The sequence below is a fragment of the Caloenas nicobarica genome, chromosome 14 (genome assembly GCF_036013445.1).
Source record: "Caloenas nicobarica isolate bCalNic1 chromosome 14, bCalNic1.hap1, whole genome shotgun sequence".
NCBI lineage: Eukaryota > Metazoa > Chordata > Aves > Columbiformes > Columbidae > Caloenas > Caloenas nicobarica.
This window is the reverse complement of record NC_088258.1, coordinates 8,879,929-8,903,999: the sequence shown is the minus strand read 5'-3', so window position 1 is coordinate 8,903,999 and position 24,071 is coordinate 8,879,929. Positions and strand designations below refer to the sequence as shown.

Genomic DNA, 24,071 nt, shown 5'->3' with positions numbered 1-24,071 from the left:
TGTTTTCAGACTCTTGTGCAGGTGTAGTTTTAACAATTGTTGGTCATCAATGATTATTACCAAATTGACTTAATATGTTTAGTGAAAAGCTGATCTGTCTGCATTGTCTAATAAGCTGTCAGCTGCTTGGCTTTGGGGTGGGCTCTGCTGCTGGTTTTGTGTTTCAGAAGGGCTTTTCTTCATGGCAGTCTGAGCAGTGGTGGCTGTATAGAGGTGTAAGCTGATTTAAGGAAAATCTTGGATATCTCTTGGAGCATTGCTTGCAGTAAAGGAAAATTTTCTGGGCTGAGTTGGGTTGATCATACTTTTCCTCAGCAAGAGTAGTGGATTCTAAACTTCTGAATGAGACTTTACCCAGGAGTCATAAATATTTATAGAAACTATAGCATAGTTCTTTCAGCACTGATTGCAATGAGTGCTTTCTTAGTATTTCATGTGGAGTCTGGCAGACCTTGCAGCTGGGAGGGGTGAACCACAAATTCAGGCTGGCTGGAAAGCATGCCACATACATTTTGTAGTTCTGGTGAGTGCAATTGTATTTTTCCTGTGTAGCAGGACAGGAGAAGGTCCTGGCTGGAGCTGCAAACATGTTTAAAGTCTGGTTTTACCATCTTTAAAGGGAACTTGTTGTGAGCCTTGTTTTTTGCTGATTTACAAGAATATGGGTGAATTGCATTCAAGAGAGCAACTAAATACTGATTGTAGCCCTCGCTTCTAAGAGAAATAAACAATTTGAAGGCACTGGTCTATAGGAACTCTAAGATCCTGTTGTACCTTGGTGACACCTTGCAGAAGGCATTTTACTAGGCTCAGGGTGGCGATCAATGCTTATGTAACCATACGCAGGCAAAATCCTATCGATGGCATTTTTGTTCATGCGATGGAACATTAAGCCTTTCTCATTAATATATAAACCCATGTAAGTCAGGAGAACAGAGAGAAAACAAAAGCTGGGGTTTGCACGTATAGGTGGAGGATTGCACTGAGTACCTGCAAGTATGCCAGGAGTAAAATTAACAATCTGAGCATGCTGCATTGACTAGGTGTTTTCTGACAGTGATGCTCTAGATCCTCATTGATGACTCCTGGCTGAAAACTCGCATTTCAGATCCTTCACTGATGTTATTGCATCAGCAAATTTCTCAAGTGATTCTGGGTATTAAGAAATTACGGACATTCTGGTCTCTTTCCTTCATTTACTGACAGCAGCACGCTAGATCAGAGTGCAGTCCAGTCCCGTCTGGCAAGGACTGACTTTGGTTTGGAAGAGGAGAACAGGCAGCCTCAGAGCGTGAAATGACAGACTCAGTAGAGTGCCCGATGAAAAGAGGTGGCGTCTGCTGGCACATAAATAGTCCTCTGTAGTGTGGCAGATTGCCTGCCTGGGAGTGTGCGCTGCAGAGTGAGTCAGCCCTGCAGAGGGAAGGCAGTGCTGGCTCTGCAGCAGCACAGGGTAAAAGCTCATCAGCAGTTGGTTCAGGCTGGAGACGGTTTAGGGGTTCCTGCTGCCAGATGCTGCCTGCACAAGGCAATGCTTCCATACAGCTTGCTGACCTTTCTCTTTTTTAACTCTTTCACACTGGCTTTTCAAAGGCTGCAGATTTTTTTTATTTTAACTGCTTCTGTTGGAGAAGCATTTTTAAGTAGCAGGATTTCATCTGTGATTTCTCTTGTGTTTCCTTGGGAGACCTGGCTTACAGAGTACTAACCTGGAAAAGTAAATAAGCTTTGAGGAAATGAAAACCTCATTAAGAGAAGCTGATCCCAGAAACTAAGCCGGTGTTTTCAGCTATAGGGTAACTGCAGATCTATGAAGGCAACTCTCGGTAAACCTTGTTTCCTTCACAGTCTAACCATATTGATTTTACAGGTTTTTGCTGTTTCCATCCAACCTTACTGTACAAACCATCACTGTTCTTCAGGTGATAATTACTTCTGTCTCTGACACACCAGACTTTCCACCTCTGCTCTTAGCTCATCTCTTTCTGCTCTACAGGTATTAACCACCTTTTTCTCTTGACATAACTAAACACCAAGTACGTCTTCCCAGTGCCAAACTTTCTTTTTCAAGAGATTGTGTCCTGAAAAGCTGCTCCATTTTTGTTCCTGTTACTCAGTAATGAATGCTGTTGTCTGCAAGCCATGCTTCATTTACCTCCTGAGACAGTCACAGTCTTGCAACTCATATCCCTGTGTTTCTGTTGCACTAGTTCTGTATCATGGTGCTCAAGCACACAGAAGAAAAATCCTTCCCAACCTTACAGTGTGTGAGGCCCAAAGTTCTCCCAGGGGCCAAACTGCAGGGTCCTGAGTGCCTCCCACAAATTATCTGCAGACCACTGACAGCTCTCACTGACCTGCCAGATTATGAGCTGCATAGCAGGAGGGCAGGATGGAGTTCCTGGAGAATCAGTGGTTTGTATTTGCCTTCTTTTTGCTGAGGGGACGAGATGCACGCCCGACAGGCTCAAGCCCAGGCTCTTCTGGATTTACCAAGGGGGTGCTGGTGGTTGTTTCAGTCCTGGACTCTTTTTTGGCACTTTAAACTCTCCTGTCCTTGCTATTACACCTATGCTCTCCTCCTTTGCCTTTGGGAGACAGTAAAGAGGTGACCTGAAGTGGCACAGAGTGATAATGGCCACCTAATGGTTTTGTCTACCTAAGGTAAGCTGAGGACAAATCTTAGGAAATCACCTCTATTCCCAAGAGTGGCAGTGTGTTCTCAGGTGTAAACAGCCCCCATGGCTCTTGTGTGCTTTAGGACAAGTTCTTAGACCTCTTTGTGAATGCACGTGAAAAATTAGAAGCCAAGGCTGTGTCTCCACAGGCACTTCATCTAGCAGCAGTGCAAGCCCGAGCTCTCCCTCTGGGCACCCAGACCTTCTTCCACATCTGTAGCACACACTCCCCTCTTTCTGTGTGCTGGTACATCTTCTCACGCTGCCAAGCAGTGAATCTAATTTGGGAATCGAGCCAGGTTAAAAATAACCTGAATTTAAAAAAGTTTGCTAAAGAAAATGCAAGTCAAACTACAGCTTGTGATTCCCTCAGCCTGTTACTGGGGCAGTAGAGAGGAAGAACATGCAATTTTTAGAGAGGGAGTGTGCAATTATTGGTGATGCAAGACAAGGTTAATTTAGTACTGAGAAATAAAAGAACATCCAAAGAGATAGGACTTAAGCAAGACAGATGCATGACATAAAGCTGAGCTGGTGACGTACCTCCTGCATCGGTGAGGCAAATTTCCCCACCTTTCATCTCAGCACAGGCTGTTCTGTTCTTCCCAGCAGTGCAGAGGAAGGTCCGGGCCATTTTCCAGCGTTCTGATTCAGTGGTTTGGCTTTGAGGCTTGCAGCCTAGAAAAATGTTGGATCTCTGTCACCGAAGGGTCGGTGGAGCTGTGTCAGTGGGGCAGGATCTTTCGTAGTGGATGTTACTATCTGTAACCAGTATTTGCATTTACCTAGACATCTCTTCCACTGCCAAGAGAAGTTATTATCACCCGTCTGTTAGGACGTACGTTCATGTGAAAGTGCGCTGTTTTGGCCACAGGCGGTTTGGGTGTTGTGTGTGCCTTTTGACATCTGAGTTCAGTTTAACAACTCGGAAGGGTACGTCCTCACAGAGCTGTTTGCTCAAATAAGCAGGTCTGACGTGCTTTTAGGATTCATTTTCTATCTTCTGGTTTTGGAGTCTCCTCGACTTCACCTGTACTGAAGCCACAAATTGTTCCCCCCAATACACTGCTGTGTGCCCCAGACATGGATCATTTCAGCCATCATGAGGAAAACCTGCCTGAAGCCATTCTTGGCCTCAAATTCCCAAAGCAGTGCTGCACGTAGTGTTCCTGGCCTCAGTTAGCATCATTCCGAGCTCTCTATTTCAGGGGCCTTTACTGGCATCCTGCTGACAGTAAGAGGCAGCTTGTAGTGCAGACAAGCACTGGCATCACAGAATTACAAGTACAGCATAAAACTGCATTAAAATTCAATTCCTGGCCAGACGGGGATGTTATGTTCATGCACAATTACATTCCCCATCGCTTATCTTTCCTTGGTGTGATTCATCAGTGGAGCTCACATCAGCACCCCGCCTCGACGCAGTCCTTGATGAGACACTTGACTCTCTCTGCGATACCGTGGGACTCCGAACAGGATGCATACGCAAGTGAGAGCACTGGTGGAGGCTGCTGCAGTACCCAGCGGTCCCTGTGGAGCACAGAGGATGGAGGGGAAATGGAAGCACCTGCCAGCAAATGTCTAGGAGTAAATGCTTAGACTGTTGGGGACTCTGGCTTAATTTTAACACCACATAGTGCTTGCTTTTAATGTTTTGGAAATTGGACACTGTTTCCCTTCTGGCCACAGAGACTAGAAATAAGGGCTCTGGTGGCACGGTCTGCTGGAGAGGAAAGGCAGGGGCCTGGCTGTGGAGCACAGAACAAGCTGTCTGTCTGCTCTCCCAGGCTGCTGCTGCCTTGTCGAATTACCATAAGAGCCTGTCTACAGCAATGCTGTTGGCTCAGAAAGTAACCTTTAAAAGAAGTAATGACTCACCTGCCCAGGTCGCAGTTAAGTCTTTTTCCCTGCAGCTGAGACTGGCAAAGGAACAGCGAAGGGGGGGTTTCCAGAAACCGTACTGAGCTAATAAACAGTTCCAGTTTAGTTTTGTTAGTGTAATTATTATTGTCCCCATCCAGATTTCCAAGCAGGTATGTGTGTTGTAACATTTGTCCACCAGCTCTCAGGGGCCAGGATCAGCTGGTCCTTTGTGACAGGTCCTGGCACACCTGGCTCTGCTTGGGGTTGTGGTTCAAGAGGTAAATAACCACAAGTCAGATGAAGCAAGGCCTGCAGAGTCACTGCCTGGCACAGTGGTTGTGCATGGTGGCCATTCAAGCCAAGGTTACTTATTCACAAACTGTCAACAGACTACAAGCCATTAAGAACCACTAATCCGTAGTGGGCAACATTTCTTCCACAAAGGCATTCATTCACCCATCAATGTGTGACACGGCTGCCAGGTGGGCGGTGACAGTGCCTGTGCAAGAGATGCATCATGGCTCACCAAGGGCTGCAGGATCCTTGGCTGGGAGATGCCGGGTGCCAGTGAACTTGTGAAGATAAAGGTGACTTGAGCTTGTTCTGGTCTGTTCTGGGGCTGACTGATGGTTCTTGAGTGATGATGCTCTGGAGCACCTGCGCTGAGGAGCTCCAGTCTGGAGTCAGTGGGAAAAGATTCTCCTCCAGACATTTCTCAGCATAAGGCAAGAGGCAGCAGGAGGTGTGTGCAGACTGGCCAGAAAGTCTTGGGGAGATGGTTGTGACGAGAAGCAGCTGACACTGCACGGTCAGCACAGCAGCTCCTCCTCACCCTCCGCAGCTTCCCCGAGCTCTCCGGGTCTGGAGTTCCCCGGGACACGTTGGGTTCCCCTGGGGCACGCTCGCTTCCCACTGCTATTGGACCTTTTCAAGAGCATTTTGTCAGCTCCACGTTACACGCTGCAGCAAAACACCAGCACGCGCTGCGGCCAGCCTCCTTAGAGGCTCCAATCGGGAACACTATTCGCTTCTATTTAATGCTTAGTGTAAATGAGACCCAGAGGGGAAACACCCTGAGACACTCCCTGCGAGGAGAGGCGGCAGCGGGGCCGGGGTTGGGCTCGGCTCAGCGCTGAGACCCCGGGGCCTACAGGGCAGGGGACCCTGGCGCCCTCCCTGGCTTCCCGGGCAAGAGCAGCCACCTCCCCACAGCATCACCCCACAGCCACCTCAGCTGCCATGACAGTGACGCTGCCAGGCCCAGCGGCCTGTGTGGGCCGGCAGGAGACCCCAGGGCAGAGGAAGGGAGCTCCTCCACCGCCCGTTCTCCTTCACCACCGGCTTCCAAAGCGAGGCCGTGGCGGCGGGGCCTGCCCGCTCCCCTCCGCCCGGGCCGCCGCTGCGGAACCGCCGACCTCCTCAAGATGGCGGCGCCCTCCCCGCGATGGCGGCTGCCCGCCGGACGGTCACGTGGGGCGGGAGGGGAATCCCGGCGCGTCAGCTGAGCGCGGTCACGTGACCGGGAGGCCGCGGCGCTGCGGGTGAGGCCGGCGCCCGGCCCGGCCCCGCCCACGGGTGTCCCGGTCCCCGCGGACGCGGGGGAGCCGCACCGGGCCCGGCCCGCACCGGGGCCCGCCGCGGGGTCTGGCCGCACCGGCTCGCGGGGCCTTTTCCTCCCAGCGGCGGCCCGCAGGCCCGGGGAGGGGCGGTGACCAACCCGCCGCCTGTCCCCGGGGCGGTGCTGCGGCCCCTCACCGGCTCCCTGTTCCCGCGCAGCCGCTCGCACCGGAGCCGTGGCCCCGCCCCGCCCCGCCCCGCCCCGCTCCGCTCCGCCACCCCCGGTCCCCGCTGCGAACCCCGCTCACCGGGGGATCCCGCCGCCTCCCGCCGCCCCGCGATGCCGTCCAACAAATCCGTCTCGGACGCGCCCATCGTCCAGTTCACCAACTGCCGCATCCTGAGGAGCCACCAGCTCCAGAGGTGAGGGTGCGCGGTGCGCGGTGCGCGGTGCTGGCCGGTGCCGGGGCTCACGGCCGGCCTGCAGGAACATGGGGCGCCCTGGGGACTGTCCCCTGGCAGCATCAGCTGCCGCCCCCACTCGCTCCCACTGCCCCTCATCCCCCCCCGCCTGATTTTGGAAGGAGACGAGGGGTGTTGTACAGCCCCTCTCTGCCCCTCCCTCCCCCGTATTTCGTTCTGCCTCCTCTGCCAGCCCCTGGCCCCCTTGGCCATCACCACCGCATTTGACCAGTAGCCCATGAAAATCCCATTCCTGTTGAGTTTTGTGAAGCCAGAGGCTGGGCAGAGCAGGGCTGCCAGCTGCCTGGCTGCTGGAAGAGCAGTTCTGCCCTAGCAGACACGGGAGAGCCCATGAATGCCGGTGGGGTCTGCTCTGCCTGAGGCCACCCCTGTCACTGGGACCATGGGAACCTGCTCCCGTGTGCTCCACCACAGATGGCAGAGGAGTTAGGTGTGTGTCACTGTCCCCTTCAGGGAGGACCTGTGGGTGCGAGAGGGGAAGATCCTCAACCCGGAGAAACTCTTCTTCGATGAGAAGGGCTCTGCTGACATCCAGCTGGACTGCAAGGACAGCATCATCGCCCCAGGCTTCATCGACGTCCAGATCAATGGTACGCAGGGGTGGAGGGTCCCAGGTTTGTCCATCACTGATCTTCAAACCCTGCCCATGAATAAGTGCGTTTCAGCTGCTCAAGGGAGATGCGAGTCACCAAACTAATGATAAAGAACAATTTTGCCTGTTTTTTCCGCTGTCGCATAATTGATCTCCATGAGTTGCATGGGTTTCTCAACATCATTTTCCTCAGCAGTCCCTGCCCCTGCCCTGGCAGGATGCCCGCCCTACCCTTTCCAGAATGTGGGGAGGACAGAGCAGGACTTGTCAAAGGAAAAAACCTTACCTGCAGTAGCTCTTCCTGAGAGTCAAGAGAGATTATGTTCTGTGGTAGCTGATGCTGGAAGTTAGATCCCCTCTTTAGTGGGGAATCCTCAGATTTTGCCCTGCATCAAAATAAAAAGTTGCAAAATGCTGGGATGCTGTGGGGAAAAGCACTTGAGCAGGACGGCATTGGTTGGATTTGTACTCGCGGAGCCTTGAGAATGTAGGACAGGAGAAGTGCTGGTGCAGCTCTTTTCTTCTGGTCAGTGCTGTACAAACGGAGTGGCTCCTCCACTCACACAAAATGTTTCCTCAGCATTTTCAGGTGGGAAAACATCCACTGGGGAGGCTGCAGTTTCATCTCTTTTGTTCATGGTGCAGGAGGCTTTGGGGTGGACTTCTCCCTGGCTACAGATGACTTCAAATCAGGGATTGACCTGGTCAGTCAGAAGATCCTCTCCCATGGAGTGACCTCCTTCTGTCCCACCCTGGTGACCTCTCCTCCATCTGTGTACCACCAGGTAAGTGACTTTCTCACGCTCTCATCCATGGGGTGATAAAGGGCTGAGGCTGGCACCAAGAGGTGAGAGGGCCAAGTCTGGGTCTGCAGAGATAACCGCTTTGGTGGAAAAGCTGTGGGCATGAGGACTCTGCCCCTGGATTTCTTGCCCTTAACCTTTAGACCACTGAGGCAGCGATGTCTCCAAGGCCGGCTTTGCACAACAGAGCTGGCAGCTGGCTTTTTCTTTGCTAGCTGCGCTTGGCTGATGGTCCCAAGTGGTCCAGCTACAAGGCTCTCTCTGGACCCAAAGTCTGGATTTGTTTTGACATGCTGGGGTGCTGTGTCCGGGGTGCCATGTCTGACAAACCCCTTTCTCTAGGTTCTTCCTCAGCTCAGTATAAGAAATGGTGGGGCCCACGGAGCAGGTATCCTGGGTAAGTGGTTTTGTGCCTTGCTATCCTCTCTGGTGCAATTATCTTGTTAATTGTTAAGGAGAAAGAAGCTCCTGTAGGTACAGCAGAAATGGGGGCTGGAGCTCTCTCAATGGGAGGGATGTGCATGTGGGGATAGATCCGCTTTCTCCCTCGGCCTGTGCCTGGCCTTTGCCATGGTCTCTGCCATTGTACACACACAGCTCCGGCCCTTTCCAGCCCCACAGTCCATTTCCCAGTGCTGCATCTTTCGCAGTGCTGAGCTCAGAGTTACCCGAGCCATGTCTTTTGCTGTGGGAGAATGGCATGAGCTTGACTGGAACAAGGTAGACACAGCCGACTTCTTGGTCCTTGGCGTTGAGAAGTCTCATGGCTTTGTGTTCCTGTTTGGGTAGGGGCCCATCTGGAAGGACCATTCATCAGCAAGGAGAAGAAAGGGGCGCACCCGGAGCACTGCCTCCGCACCTTTGAGGCAGGAGCCTTCCAGGACCTGCTTGCCACCTACGGGTCCCTGGACTGTGTCCGGATAGTCACCCTGGCCCCAGAGATGAAGAGGAGCAGCGAGGTGATCCGGGAGCTCACCCAGCGGGGCATCTGCGTCTCGCTCGGTAAGGGCTGGGTCAGGAGAGGCTCCGTCTCCCTGTGCCACACATGCCAGGCAGCCGCTCTCTGGGGCTGTAGCATCAATAATGACATCTCAGTGTGACTGGATGGGGTGGAATTTTCTTTTGCCTGGCCTGCATGGAGGTGACAGACCTGTCACAAATGGGGACCTCACTTGATGCTGCGAACCTGTCTCTCTTTGTACATTAAGGGCCAAACTTCATATTGATTGAAAAGCCCTTGCAGTTTAACACAAGGTAACATTTGGTGCTGTAAATACACAGGAAAGAATAGCAATCTTACTCGAATAAAGATGTAATTGAGGGTTGACAACATGGAAGGGTTCAAACTCTGAAGTTCAACTGCTTTAGGCCTTGTTTGACAGGTTAAATAATTTTCCAAAGGTTACTGCTGAGTTCTGGTAATTCTGTTTTTCAACCGGGACCACTGTAGGAAACCTCTCCCTCCAATGCCTGGCAGGCCCCTGACTTAAAACTGGCTGCATTTTTCTTGTCCTCTGTTTCACAAAAAGAAAGTGGGGGGTTGGAGTTATTCAGGGTGAAATTAAACCTTACATGAGAAGGGCATTCATACCACAGAGCATCTCTAATCTCACAGCCACACAAAAGCAAAGAGCTACAGACAGGCAAGGTTTACCCACAGAGCATTAGAGCTGCTGTCTGTGTTGGGGAAAACAGAATTCTCCTGCTGGGTAGTTTTATCCCCATATTCTTTTTTTGCAAAGTTCCCACCATCTCTACTCCCTCAACAGCTCTCTGCAAAACCTTTAAATATCTGAGGACAGGAGAAAGGCACGTCCTTGGACCTCTAGTCCAGCCTGAAGGCAGCTCTCTGTGGCCAAGGCAGCATCTGTGATGCTTGTGATGTGAAAAGTGAATGTGTTCAGCCAAAACACCCACTGCCAGAGTCCCGCACGGTCATGGCCAGACACCTCTGTGCTGAGGCATCTCAGACCTCAGCCTGTGGTGGGGCATCAGAGTGGAGTCCTAGTGACGGAGCATCTGCACTCCTGTGGGGAAAGAAATGGAGAGATGGGCAGAAAAATCACGCGTTGGTCTTTGTTGCCAGGTCACTCGGTGGCTAACCTCGCCCAGGCGGAGGAGGCTGTGCAGCACGGCGCTACCTTCATCACTCACCTCTTCAACGCCATGTTGCCGGTGAGTAGCTGAGGGCGCTGGCCCTGCACAGGTTTTGCTTTCGGTGCTGTCTCTCCTGCTCCCCATGGAGGCGTATTCTCCCCAGCTTGTTTTGTACCAGGCCTTGCAGTGAGGTTTCAGCACCGAACCTCTGGCTTTATGTTTCTACTGTCTGATCTAAAATGGAGTCAAGGCTGTAGCAGACTCTAGAAAATTCAAGGAAGTGCCCAGATTTGTCTGGTAAAGGACAGGCTGCCTAGCTGCCAGGCGCTGTTTGATAGAGACAGCAGCTGCATCCCCTGACAGGAAGGGTCTCAGCCCATGAGTCCTGGTGACGCTCCACAGCTTGTCCTCTCTCCCCTCGGGCAGTTCCACCATCGCGACCCTGGGATCGTGGGGCTGCTGACAAGTGACAAGATTCCTGCTGGGCGGAGGGTCTTCTATGGCATGATCTCTGATGGCATCCACACCAACCCTGCCGCCCTGCGCATCGCACACCGAGCCCACCCCAAAGGTGAGCCATGCTGGGCCCACGCCGTGTCACCAGCTGTCCTGAGCACTGTGCCATCTCCACAAAACACTTGCGCAAGTGCTGTGGTGTTGCTGTCTGAAAGAGGTCACAGCCGTGTGTGCTGATCCACCAGCCCTCTCGCCTTGGTCTGATGCGGCCAAAGGCACCTTGGCCCCTCTCTGGGAGGGCCAGCACGGTGCAGTGCTCAGAGATGCAACAAGATCAGATGCAGAACTTAACGCAGCCTCTTTTTTCATTCCTCAGGCCTGGTGCTGGTGACAGATGCGATCGCTGGCATGGGGCTGGCACCAGGTCGGCACACGCTGGGTCAGCAGGTGGTGGAGATCGATGGGCTGAACACCTATATTGCAGGTAAGTGCCTCTTGCTAAAGAGCTGGGGACAGCGCTGCCACTTGTCCCCATTCCTGGAGAGCTCAGCACACCTTGTAGTGCCTGTCAGTGTGAGGTAGCACTTGTGCCACCCTCTTGGGTTTGCTGCCTGGCTCTGCAGTGACTTGGCCCTGGGCACAATGAGGCACCTCGTAAAGAGGGGAAGTGGCCCATCTTTGTGGAGTGAGGAGGAATCTGTCGGTTTGTAGCTGGCTGCAACACCTCTGAACACCTCATTGCCCAGTGTCATGGATGCCAGAGGTTCCAGCAGGATCAGAAAGGACAGAGAAATCCTGCAGATATCTGTTGTCCCTTGTCTTTACTATAACACTACAACTTCTTGCTAACAGAGTTTGCTAAGCTGCAAGCAGTTGTAGACTGGGAAGGTATTTCAGAGAAGGATCACTCCATTCGCAGTTTCCTTCCTCTGTCTCTGGCAGCAGGTGCTGGTGTTGTGAGCTGTTGTCACCCAGTCCAGCTGGTCTTACAGTGGAGCTGCAGGGTGACACCCCGGTACCTCTCCCTGCACTCATGGGCTCTCTCTTGCCCCATTCTGTCACTCGGCAGCAGTGGCTGCGGCCCTTCAACTCACTTCTCGTGCAGCCCAGGATTTCTGCCCCTTTGGTCCTGTTACGCTTTCCCACTACCCCACTTCTCCTTGCTGTGGGTTGTGGGACCTGCTCAGTGCCACCATGTTCCTCTCCCAGGCACAAAGACCCTGAGTGGCAGTGTGGCGACCATGGACACGTGTGTGCGACACTTCCAAGAAGCCACAGGTAAGTGAGCCTTGTCTGCAAGCTGTTGCTCCCTACATTGACATGGGAAGAGGTCTCGCTCTTGCCAGCTGTGTCCACTCTACCAGAGAACATTCCCTCTTACCTGAGACACGATGAGAAGGGCTGAGATCAGCAGCACTGGCCGCAGATGAGCACCTTTTTTGAGGGGAGGTTTCATTTTAATCCATAGCACTAATGAGAGGTGAATGCTCCTGATCCTTTCTCACAAAGGTGAATGATTTTCCCCTCCCCATACCCTCAGTGTTCAGTTCTCATCTTCCCACTGTCACCCATAGGGATATTTCACCTCCCCAGCTCTAGCCAGCTGTGCCAAGGCTGTTCCAGCTTGGGTCCCTGCCAGGCTGACAGTTGCCTTAGCCAGGGGGGTTTGGGCTGCTCTGGCAACGGGGCTTTTGCTGCCGTAATGTCTCCCTGTTTCTTTGTTCAAGGGTGCTCAGTGGAGACCGCGTTGGAGGCAGCGTCTCTGCATCCAGCCCAGCTCCTTGGGATTGAACACAAAAAGGGGACACTAAATTATGACTCCGATGCAGGTACTGGTAAGGGGAAAGTAGGTACTGGTGTGGGGACAACAATGTGAGGGCTGCCAGGTGCTGGAGCAAAGCAGGGGCTGCTGCAAACTCATTTTCATCCCCTGCTTCATTGGGAGCTGCAGGGAGACTCACTCTGCCTGGGATTTGCTCTGGGCTTTTGCTCCAGTGTTTTTTTTCCCTTGGATGCTGTTGGTGTTTCCTGAGCTCTTTGGAGAGACTCCTACATCTCAGCTACACGTAACAGAGCCACCACAGCAAGGACGGCACTGCGCTGCTGTCCTGCTGCTGTGTCTGGGTGCGGGAGAAGCTCTTTCCCACAGAGCCCAGCTTTTCCTAACCAGCTTCAGCCACTCCATTTCTCTGACGCTCCTTCCTCTCTTGTCTGATGCAGATTTCCTGATGCTGAATGATGATCTGTATGTACAAGCCACGTACATTGCGGGTGAGGAAGTCTGGAGACAAGATGCATTGGGCATGTGACGCTGGGCTGTCCTGGTGCCCTCTGAGGCTCCCTGGCACTGTGGTTAGCAGCCTTGGTTACCATCCCACTTCTCTCGTTTCTTTTTTTTTTAAATTTCTTCCTGCAACTCCCTTAAAGGAGCCTCATACCAAAGAGCTGCGTTTTCCAGCACAACCGCTGCTTCCAGTTACAGCCATGCCTGCAACAAATTTGTTGGTGCTCAGCTGGGGGAGTGGGGAAAGCAGGCAGCTCTGTGCTGGGGAGGACTGTCAGTCCCTGGAGTGACCCGAAGGACTGCACAGCTGTCCTGCGTGGAGTCCCCAAACAGAGGTGCTCCTGTCACAGTCTTACAGTAGTGTGAAGCTGTCCCAGCCTTCGCACTGTTTTACACAGCACACACTACCCTGCCCCATGCCAAGGCAGGCTCAAGCCATTGCCATTCCTCTGCCTGCTGTTTGCCTCGCTCGTGGGCAGCTGGGGCTGGTTAGACATCAGCTTCCACCAGCTCAGCTCGCAGCTCTTCACGTTAAAAGGTTCCCGTTGTGTCAGCAGAAGTTGAGGATCGCATTCTGATCCCCCGGCAATCCTTCTGTCGTGTGTCCTCTGGAGCAAGGCTGTCACAGCTCACCAACTCGGTGCCATCGTGAGGCTGTGAATCCATGTGGGCTGAATCCTCAGGGCAGAGATCAAACCCAGGAAAAACGAGGCATTGCTAGTCCTTTGTGCCTTTTCCCTGCGTGGGCATTGAGTCCACAGCATGTGGTTTCGGCTGGAGACATGGACAGCATCCTGCTGCAGAAAGCAACATTCCCCTCAACCCTTTGTTCTGGCTGGACGGGTTCTGCAGGCTCCGTGCCCAGCCTTTGTGTCGTGTGATGGGTCTGTGCATTCCTCAGGCCACAGACGGGAAGCTTTTGCTTTAGGGGATGCATCCAGGCTGGTAGCGATGGGCTCACGAGCCCTCGGTCCAGCTCAGGGACTGAGGGAGAACTGCAGTGGGATTCTGGCCTTTCAAGACTGTTGCTGATAGCTCATTATTCCTGTGCTCATTATTATCTTCTCCAATACTTGACTGTGAGCTCTTTACCTGACACTTGGACACTTCTATGTGAAGACTGATGCTGATTTCGAACCTACCGCAGTCAGAAAAGCCTTGTGATAAGTCTTAGACAAACTCTGACAAGCCTCAAACCAATTAGCTGTTTTTTTTGCAGTGAGGGGAGGGCTTAGACAAGGGCAAAGTCTTAGCATGGATGGAGGTTGTAAGGCAAGACAAAAGTCTGGTCGGGATTGGCAGAAGTGCGCTGATTTTTCCAGTACCTTTTTATAACCTTTAATAGCAACATTTGGAAGTGCTTTCCTTGCACTTTAGAGCACTGCTGGAATAACTGGCAGCCTTGGAGAATTTCTAACATCAACTGCCGATGTCAGCAGAAACTATAACCTCTGGTATTTGAAGCACTTGAAAGAGACGTCAAATACTGTGCTGTGAAATGGGATGTGCTACGGCATTACAAATCTCAGCGGGGGCACTTTTGACTGCTGTTGAAAAAAAAATCCATGGGAAAAGAAAAAAATGCATATGAAACAAGGTGTCTAACTTTTTTATTTACAAAATTAAATAATCAAGAGGAAATCTAAAATAGAAATGGAATTGGACAATACCTGTGTATGTGTATTACCCTTTTTTTCTGCTGAAGAGCCACACTACCCTACCCGTGGTGCGGTGCGGTGAGACGGTGTGTGCCGGGCTGGGACGGGAGCTGCTGCCGGGGGGACTTGGTGGGGACAAGGCTGATGTGGGTGATCCCCGAGGGGCCCTGGGGTTCGGTCCCACAGACGCGGCCACAGTCAGACAGCGTCTGGCGATGGAAACGTGGCCCAGCAGCTCCCAAGGGGCCCGGGGCAGAGGGAGCCGAGTGTGTGGGGGTCAGAGCAGCGCCCAGGGGGGAGCTGGATGCCCCCAGCTTAAAAAAATAATGTCACTTTGTTGTGAGAACGGATTTTATCAAAATAATCCACTTTCCTTCTATGATGGGTAACAGATGATGCAGACAAAGAAAAAGCAATTGCAATCGTATTTCTTGACTTCAGAAAGGCTTTTGATGCTGTTGTTCATTACTTTCTCCTTAGCAAATTAGAAAACATTATGTAGATGAGTCTACAAGAGAACAGACACATTGGAAAAGCCATTTGCAAAGACAGAGAGGCTACCGAAGGGCACAGTCAATGTGAAAGTTTGTCTTGAATGGGTTCCGTGACAGTCCAGTGATACTGAAGCGATATTCTGCAGCAAGATACTGCAGATTATTTCCTTGGGAAATCTTTCCTGGCAAGGATAAAGATACTAAACACCTCTCAAAAAGGTGGCACTCTCATTGACAGAGCTTTTAAGTAACAAACTAGAAAATAAGTATGGTGAAAAAAACCCCCCCAAGTAAGAAGCTAAATATCACCATTTTAACTGGTTGGTTGGTACTCGGGGACCTGGGCGAATACATCTCAGACCCTCTTAAAGGTTCGTTTATCTTAATGCTCTGACTCTAACCATGAGAAACCAGCGCGCCGGAAGGCTGAGTGTCGCGCAGCCGCGGCCTTCACCCGGCCGCCTGGGCAGGCTCCGGAGGCCGGTGCCGGGGGCGATGGCCTCCCCGGGCCTTCCCGCGGCCGCCGGGAGCCGAGCGGAGGGGCCGGGCGGTCCGTGGCGGTCTGTGACGAGCCCCCCGCCGGCACCGGGGCCTCTCCCCGTCCCTCCCCGGTGGGTCCGTGCCGGGTGCCGGGGCCCCGCGGGGGGAAGCGGGCCCGGGCAGGCCCCGCTTTCCTGCATGCGCGGCGGGCGGAACGCAGGCGCGGGGCGCGGGGCGCGGCCGGAGGGGCGGCGGGCGGACCGACCGCGGCGGGCGGAGGCCTTTGGGCGGTGCACGGCGAACGGGCCCTTCCGGCCTTCATCCCCCGGGCCTCCGCGGTTTCCTCAGGCCCGCTCCGGGTCCCGGCGGCCGAGGGGCGGCGGGTGGGTCCCAGCCGCTGGTGCCGGCCCAGGCGGAGCGGGAGCCTGCTCGCCGTTCCGTGAGCGGCGGCGGCGGCTGCTCGGCACGGAGCGGGTAAGAGCTTTGCCCGGCCCTCGCCGCCTCTCGCTTCTGCCCCGGGGCGGCCTCTTCTCTCTCCACAGGCCCTTTGCCGCGGCACTTTCCTCCCGGCCCAGGCTCCTCTCCAGCCGCAGCTCCGCCCTCAGCCCCGGGGGTTCCTCAGCTCCCGGGGGCTTTTCGTTTAGGAGCTTCTCCAATTCCTGCTCACCTCACTTCCTTATTCTGCTAAGGCATGATTTTTTTTTTTTTTTAATTTCATTTCCTAATGTGTTGTAACGTTTGTCTTGTTCACAGGCAAACTTCCAAGCTTTACTTTGCAACTGCTTAGCAGGAGGCATGTGGGTAAAAATACATCAAAGGGAGTCTTAAGGACTTGTGTTTAGTATAAATATATATTTTTTGTGTATTGCAAGAGCTGTACTAGAGGGAAATTTCTTGCTGTGGAAACATATTATGCCATAGAATAAGCTTCAGGAAAAATGAGGAAATTTCCATTTGGGGCCTTTAAAAATGGAGGAGGAGAAACAAGAAAGAAAACAATCTGTGGAAGGTCTTGGCTCACCAGGAGTGGGTGGCGTACTGTGAGTGAGAGTTTATTGTCTCTAGTTTTTTGCAGTGAAGGGGGCTCATTTGGTGCCCTCCAAACAGGGAATATGGCAGGGCCTGTGTCCCACCCTGTGCTGTGTTGATTTATGGTACAAATGTGCAACACACCTCAAATGTGAAACCAGAAAAGGGATTTATAACCCACTAGTCTCATCTCCCATGTAAGAGGGGAGGTGACTTCAGAAAACTCAGTTTTGGAATCAGTTTTGCAGGTGAGACATTTGTGCTTCTTTTAAACGTTGTTCCTTCCCCCATCCCCTGTCCAAGGCTCCCCAAGGCACGTTCTGGAGCACAAGCTGGAGTCATGCATTTCACAGCTGGAGGCAAATCTTCTTCACCTCAACCCAACTCCACAACAAGGTATGTTGCCTCTTTCACAGTCTGCAGCCTTATTCCAGCCTCAGTTCTGATTTAGCAGACCTGGATGTTTTTATTCCCTACCATCTGTTTCCTGTTCTTGTGTTACATGACTTTTGTTCTACATGCAAAACAACATAAAGAATTGAACTTTAAGAACAATCTCTCCGGAACAGCTTTATCTTTCATTCCTGTGATGTTTATTCTTCATGTTTTCTGTATTCTTTCACGTGTTCTCATTTTTCCCGTCTAATGGCTTGTTATTTGGTTCTGCTACAGCTCTGCTTTTGTTTTCTGGTCTTCAGGAAACACTGTGTCAGGGTGTCTGGCCCTTAAATGCCAGTAGGTTTATTTTTGTGGAACTTGTTCCTCGTTGTTCATGTTCCAAAGAGAAATTACATGAAAGATCAGTTTGATCTCGTCAGTCCAGCTTATAAATAGATGAAGACGTACATCCTGCTCCTACTGATGGCTGGTACTTAACATTTAGAAGAGGGATGTGGCTACTCTTTGTAAGATGCCTAGATGAGTGTTTCCTGGTGCACCCAAGGATGTAGCAGGGATTAATACTTGCCCATACATCGTGCTTGAGCATCAGACTGTTTTGTTGCACCCGTATCTTGTGCTCAGTACGTGGTATCCAGCAGCAGCAGGGGAAGGCTGCTCCTGGGGGGAGGCAGGAGCTGAGCACAGTGACAAGGCAAGCAGAGGCAGCAGCTTGGCGGGATAAGGGCCCGTTTGCACAGTACCTGACCCAGGAGAGCGAAGCGTTACTGCTGGTGGTAACCAGGCTCTGCCTGGAGTCCAGATCACCTGAGAAGTCTGTCGTCATGAGGCAGATCCAAGCTCTAGCCAGGAGTTCAAGGTCTGGATCACTGAGGTACCTGGCTGCAGCAGTGCCATGCATGAGATCCTCAGCTTAAAATAACTCCCAAGCAAGGGAGGCGAGCAGGCCTTGAATGCAGCCAGCTGAACTCCTTGAAGAAGGGGGAAATGTGTGCTCAGGACCCTGACACCCAGGTCCTAGGAAGATACATCCCACATTTTTGAGTGGCTACAAGCCCCACTGCAGCACTTCTGCCTCATACTTGTGTTAGTCTGTTCCTAGTGTGGGACTCTGTGTTGGATCTGCAAGACACAGCTCATTTGCAGAGTCACAGAGAGATGCACTGCAGCCAAGAGAGATGGGTCTGTGCCCATTCCAAAGTACTAGTGTTGTACATCAAGCTTTTTTGTGCCTTGAAGTGTGTGAGGCAAACGCGAGAAGGTTGTGCCTATCTGGAGTTCCCAAACCGAGGTCTTTGGGGATTGCTGTCTCAGAAGAACAACTATGTTTTTTAGAGAATTTGCTCTGACACAAAGGATTGGGATTACTGTTGTGGTCAGGCCGGTTTGTATGAGAGTCAAGCAAGAGTCCTGCTTTTGAGGATGTGTTCACTACTCAGATTTTTCCCGGTTCTCCAGAGAAAAGACACCAAGCTGGACTCTTGGATTTATCAGTTGCTTTGGGGGAAGGGTTTTTAAGCCCTGTGTAGCTTCTGTGCCATCAGTAGTGAACTTACTGCAGTGTAGGATTTTTAATGTATATAATAAGCAGTTAAGGTGTTTGGTTTTTTTTTTTCCTTTAATAATATTTCACAGTATTCCAGCTTCTAGAAACACTTGGAGTTTCCTTTCAATTGAATGCTGGTCATGGATTAGTCAGAGGTGGTATGAACACAGAACACGTTCAGAGGAGACCCAGTGGCCAGCATCCCACAGTATGGTTTGTAAGGCCCATCATAACCTGTGTTTTGTCTCTCTTGGTCTTTTTCTTGAGTGCAGCAGAGGAGACACAGCACATTATCAATGTCCTGCACTTCCATGAGACTCTTTTTATGAAGAAGTGACAAACGATGAACCGCGTGTTTGGGAATTATCATCTCAAGATGGCCGATGATCAGAAGAGCACGGAGAAGACAGGTGAGCTTGAGCTTTGCCTTCAGGAGATGGTGACATTTAGGTTTTTTCTGTAGACTTCTTATGTTGCAGCTTTTGATTTGATCACCTCTCTGCAGCGGTGCCTTACAGAGCAAGCTGCAGTAGCATCCCTGTAGTAGGAAACTGCCATATTGTTAGAAATGTTACTCTTTATGTTTTCTAGACATGAAATCTGGTGATGAGGAAGTTCAGCAAAGCAATGGGCAGGCTTCAGAGGGGTTGGGATATGGGAAACAATCTGACCAACTTTCTGAGGCAAAGCCAAAGTGGTTTGTGTCATCTGACAACAGCTTCCAATTTGATTTTTACAGTTTCTGAGATGGGCCCAGAAGCACCTGGCACACCTCTTGATGCAGTCGCTGGTGTTGCTAGTGCTGAGCAGACACAAACTCATTTAGGAGCCACCGAGCGGGAGAACTGGAATGGAGCCTTGAGTTTTGCTGCCTCTGGACAAGAACCTGACTTTGCCAAACCAGAAGACAACTTTCCTCTGGTTCCATCAGTTCCAGCAAGCCAGCCTGTAGAGCGTAGAGCAGATCATGAAGTGCTGGGTGACTCACTGCCTACAGAGTCAGCAGCTGTGCTGCAGATTTCAGCCTTGCAGAAACCTGAGGTGACTCAAACTGCAGGTAGCGCACTCAAAGAGGGTAGAAGCCATGTCAGGTTAAAGATCCCCCAACCAGGGACTGCTCCTGAAGATGAGACAATGGCAGAGAAATCAACAGGAGATGGAGCTGCCCAGAAGAAGAAAAAGAAGAAACAAAAACCATCTGTCAGTAAAAAGAAGATAGAGCAGACTGAGATCAACAGGAAGGCAAAGGAAGAAGCTAATGGTTGTCAGAATAAAGATACTTCCCACCAGGATGAGATGTCACAGGTATTTAAATATTGATGAGATCCCATAATTTATAAACCCTTGAGCAAAAGACAAACAGTATCTCTTTGTGTAGTTTAACAGTTAGTGTGCTGGCTTGAGATGAAAGCTGAAAGACAAATATTGCTGCTTATTTCTTTCTGTGCTAGACAGTTGAGGAATCTAACTAGCAGAAAGGATGTTAATGTTCCTTCCTTGTCTGCTTCAGACTTGTGCTGAAACATTTCATGTTTAGACTTGTGATGGCTAATCCTGGGAAGCTGGGTGCTACGTTTTCTTAAAAAATTATAAATGCAGGAAACTGTCTTTAGGCAGTGCCAAGCTGCTATCTGTGTGTGCTGAACTAGGCACTGTGCCCCTGACTTGCATGTTATCTGGTAGGATGAATTGCTCACGTAATGCAAACAGCAAAGCTGAGGTGTAGAACTGCGACCTAGTGTAGCTGAGGCTGTGGCAGAGTGTGGTGCAAAGCTAAAGGTGCTTCTGAGATGGTTCCCACTGTGAGGCATGGCCCGGAAAGTGACCGAAGTTGCAAGTTATGTGTAAACACACCATTAAGGCACACCCGGAGGTTTTCTAATGTTCTGCTAAGGTCCACGTCTTCGTTTTATTTTTCTTGTCAGCATTTGTATAGTTACTATTAACAAACAATGCCAGCTGAGCAATACTAAAATACGAAATTGCAAAAAACTTGCTTTCATTAATATTCTATGTGGAAGTGGCACTGGGTGTTCACCTGCCTCTTGATGCATTCCATCCAAAGTGCTGCTTCACCAGCAACTCTACCAATAAACACTGCTGAGTAACAGAAAGGTCAAAAGATTTGAAGGTGATGTGAAGTCCTTTCTGGTCCACGGGAAGGAGACTGGTATAAGGAAACAAAGGCGACAGCATGAGAGGTTTTGTGTTTACATAACAGTTAAGAATTGCTTCAATGCCAGGGTACAGCCCTGTTTCCCTCTCCCTTCCGCTGCTCAGCCAGCTGGCTTTGCTCGAAGTCACTTGGCTTCTTCCACCTTCGTGGGCTTCAGCTCCCTTCACCTCGTGCATTTCTGGCTGAGCAGGCACGCAGGAGCTGAGACACAAAGACTCAGCTTCTGTTTTTGTCCGTTGTTTGCTTTTGATTTCCGGCAGGTTTGGGTGTAGGGGGTTTTGTTGTTAATGATTATTCCTCCCATGTGTAAGTTGATTTGACAGCTTTTTTTCAGAGGAAAGGCCCTGGACAGAAAAAGTTATCATCTGAATGACAGCCAAGTATTAAATCCATCAAATAGAGGCAGTGAGTTGCAACCAGACATTTCTCCAGTGCTTTAAGTTTATCCAGTGAAAAGCACTATAGGGAAAATGTGATGAAGTCTATAAAGTGATCACCAGAACATGAAATTTGAAATAGCCCTGATTTTATGCAGATACCTTTTTTCCTGTGTAGCAGCTGCTGCTCTAATTTTTGGATGACATTTTCTCATGCTCACTCTGCTCCATGTTGCATAGCAGTCAAATGACCAGCTGTGGAAAGAGGTGAGCTGGTGTGTGGAACAGCTGGAACTTGGCCTGAAGACACAGAAACCCACTCCAAAGCAGGGTAAGCATTCAGGTACACGAGAGGTCTCCCCTGTGGGCAAGGTTGGCAGATGTGCAGGGGCAGAGCCAGTGGGAAGTCTTAAACTGTATGTTGTTTCTCCCTTGCACTGCTTCAGCCGAGGAGGCTCTCCGTGCGATCAAGACGCTGCGCAGTGACAAGGCTCCGCTGGTGAAGAAGCGTCAGCTCATGAGAACCATGTTTGGAGACTACAGGAAGAAGATGGAGGAGGATTGGTGCAAAGAGCTGAAGCTCATGGAAACAGGTAGGAGAACTTTGAAAGGTCTTTCCTCCTGCTCTCTGTACTGCTTTGCAGAGTGGGACCTCACTACATGAGATGACTAAACATCTGTTATTGCTCTTTTCTCTCCTCTTTAAGCTCTGAAATCTGCCACAATCGTGGAAGTGAAGAGAGACATCCTCAACAAGAACTGCCGGTTCATCAGGAAGTGCTCGGGAGCTTACAGGAAGAGCCAAGGTTCAGCAGAATCCCCTTCAGAGTCACCCAGGACACTTAACACAGGCCCATTCCAATTCTTAAATTGCCAAGAAGAGTTTCGCTTTAATTTCTTCTAGGAAAGTCTTTCAGACTAGAACTGTTGCTAAAAACTGTGCCAAGTCTCCTATAAACTTAAGAACAGTGGAAAGATGCTGTGCAGTAGAAAATTTTAAGCAAGAATCTCTGTTTATTTCCCAAAGAAAGGATCCTCTTTTAAAGTGCCTGATCTAGAGGTTTAAAACAGATCTGCCTACTACACATATGACCCCGAGACTCCGTCTGCATATTACGACTCTGTAGAAAAGCACCTTTGCAAAAGATCAGTACAGAATCTGGAAGGATCTGCTTTTCTTCCTGTAGAACTGACGTTAACCTAAGAATCTGTCTTTTATACTGGGAGATTTTAACATTCGCCTATTGCTCTTAAGTAGAGCAGACCTTTTATAGTCATACATACAGAAGGGAATGGTTTGTAATGGAGATCCAGCAGTGTAAGCGTAATGGATAGTTGAATGCTTCCACTCCATGAGAGTCTGTGTGAATGCAGCTGCTGGTATCTGGAAAGCACTGGGCAGTGTCTGTCATCACTCCCATTGAGAGAGTACGAGTTCAGGCTTGTGGAGGAAAATGAGTGAGAATCATCCTTGCTCAGTCATCGCTAATTGACAGGTATTAGACTTAGAAGAGAACTGCAAATGCTGATTTAATCTAGCCCAGGGATGTAAGTACAGTTGTTTCCAGACAGAGAAAGATTTTTGTTCTGGCCAGCTAGGAAGGATCCGCAATCAGTTCTTGAAAAATGACATTTTTCTTTATAAGTAGTCTGGTTACAACCACCAGTGACTCAGATTATAAATCAGCTCCATGCCAAACCTTGGGTGGCAGTGACATGAGCCGTGAGAGCCCAAAGATTTTCTCACTTGATTGTATTAAATTTTCACTTTCTGAACAGTTTGAATGTGTCTCCCGTGTTTTGATACTGCATCAGCCATCTCCTGTGTTCATGCTGAAAATCTTCCCTGCTCAGCCTAAAAAAGCTGCAGGAACAGAAGTCCTTTAAAGGGAAACATGGTGTCAGGTGTCCCTAGGGTGCAGTGCTTCCCTTCCTTTTTATAGTCTAGTCAGTCACCATGTATGAGGAACGAGAAATGGGAGTGTAGGCAGATTCCAGGGTGTGCTGAGAGCAGCTGAGACATGGTAGAAAACATTTGCTGGGAAAGACCAAAAAACCTGATGCCGCCTACAAAAAAAAAATGCTTTATTACTAAGCTCTGATGCGTTCAGTTGCCTCTGTGAGGATATTTCTTTTGTTTTAAATATTTTAAAGAATGCCTGTCTAAGCATAAAGAGAAACTGAATGTGGGTAGCATATCTGATGAGGAGAAATATGTGGAGAAGAGTTTGGGACTTATGGAAATCAGTAGGTTAGCAGAATATTGTTTTACTTGCTAGGGAGCACTGCCGTTATTTTCACTGTATGGAACAACACTGTACAGGATTTTTTCGATTTCCAGGATTTTGTATTAAACATACAAAAGCTGTGTCCTTGTCAGACTTCTGGTGTTTTCATGCCAGTTACTAAGATTAAAGAGCATCTTGTACATGACCTTGGAACTGCAGCTGTTTGCCTTCCTAGCTGGTTATGCAGCATATGTCTGGGACACGTTGTTTTTTTCCTTGTCTTGTTTCAGGTACAGCTAGAATTGCTAAAAAGCCATAAAGTCCCATGCTGTGGAAGGCTGTAGGAGTATTCCGGGAAGTGTTCTTACGTAATTGCCTCATGTTTATACTATTTGTTAGGCATTCACAATTAGAATAAAGATACCAGTGAGGTGGACATTTGGTGTGACCTAATCGAGATGGTTTATCTCCAAAGAGGGCAGGAAAAAGTGCATCCTGATACCTGCATGGCTCCCGTGGTTCTTCAGAGGTCTTCGCGTAATGCTAACTTGAAAAGCCAACCCGTACTCCTTTTGCCGTGCTTCATTATTGAAGGACCGAGTTGGCAAATGTTCATCAATATGATACCTCATAGCCCCGAGTGTTATGTTTGATCTGGGGACTGGAGTGCGAGACCAGAGTCAGCTGGGTCAGTTCCACGAGTCGGCCGTGTGATCTTGGACAAGCCGTTTTGCATTTCTGTGTCAGCTCTCTGTCTTCAAAGTCAAGGTGATGCCTCCTGCATTTTTGATAGACATGCCCAAGTTGTTTCATTAATGATTGTGTCTTGAAGAGGCAACTCTGTAGTATTTGGCTTCTGAAATTACAGCAG

The 24,071-nt window shown here is 50.3% G+C and overlaps 2 protein-coding genes across 3 annotated transcripts; both read left to right on the top strand.

The window, feature by feature from the left end:
• The first annotated feature begins 6,095 nt into the window (after window positions 1–6,095).
• AMDHD2 (amidohydrolase domain containing 2) lies at window positions 6,096–13,075 on the top strand. The gene is made up of 11 exons (XM_065644670.1): window positions 6,096–6,521; window positions 7,035–7,171; window positions 7,819–7,958; window positions 8,319–8,373; window positions 8,766–8,978; window positions 10,063–10,151; window positions 10,500–10,644; window positions 10,906–11,013; window positions 11,739–11,807; window positions 12,257–12,358; window positions 12,750–13,075. Exons 1-11 carry the CDS (start codon window positions 6,439–6,441, stop codon window positions 12,836–12,838), a joined length of 1,230 nt encoding a protein of 409 aa, XP_065500742.1. The 5' UTR covers window positions 6,096–6,438; the 3' UTR covers window positions 12,839–13,075.
• Window positions 13,076–15,748: 2,673 nt separating this feature from the next.
• On the top strand, window positions 15,749–23,405 carry C14H8orf33 (chromosome 14 C8orf33 homolog). Of its 2 annotated transcripts, none has more exons than XM_065645197.1 (7): window positions 15,749–15,919; window positions 16,778–16,870; window positions 18,692–18,829; window positions 19,159–19,724; window positions 21,216–21,303; window positions 21,419–21,565; window positions 21,680–23,405. In XM_065645197.1, exons 3-7 carry the CDS (start codon window positions 18,763–18,765, stop codon window positions 21,874–21,876), a joined length of 1,065 nt encoding a protein of 354 aa, XP_065501269.1. In that variant the 5' UTR covers window positions 15,749–15,919; window positions 16,778–16,870; window positions 18,692–18,762; the 3' UTR covers window positions 21,877–23,405. The 2 variants fall into 2 exon arrangements, with proteins under 2 accessions (XP_065501269.1, XP_065501268.1); XM_065645196.1 differs by having other exon boundaries at window positions 21,213–21,303.
• The last annotated feature ends 666 nt before the right edge of the window (window positions 23,406–24,071 follow it).

Excerpts from the sequence above, each read along its gene's own strand:
- C14H8orf33 (XM_065645196.1), top strand. The coding sequence starts at position 18,763 with ATGAACCGCGTGTTTGGGAATTATCATCTCAAGATGGCCGATGATCAG. Across the intron at positions 18,830-19,158 it reads GAAGAGCACGGAGAAGACAG|TTTCTGAGATGGGCCCAGAA; the intron begins GTGAGCTTGAGC and ends TGATTTTTACAG. Across the intron at positions 21,304-21,418 it reads GAAACCCACTCCAAAGCAGG|CCGAGGAGGCTCTCCGTGCG; the intron begins GTAAGCATTCAG and ends GCACTGCTTCAG.
- AMDHD2 (XM_065644670.1), top strand. The coding sequence starts at position 6,439 with ATGCCGTCCAACAAATCCGTCTCGGACGCGCCCATCGTCCAGTTCACC. Across the intron at positions 8,979-10,062 it reads GGGCATCTGCGTCTCGCTCG|GTCACTCGGTGGCTAACCTC; the intron begins GTAAGGGCTGGG and ends CTTTGTTGCCAG. Across the intron at positions 11,808-12,256 it reads ACACTTCCAAGAAGCCACAG|GGTGCTCAGTGGAGACCGCG; the intron begins GTAAGTGAGCCT and ends TCTTTGTTCAAG.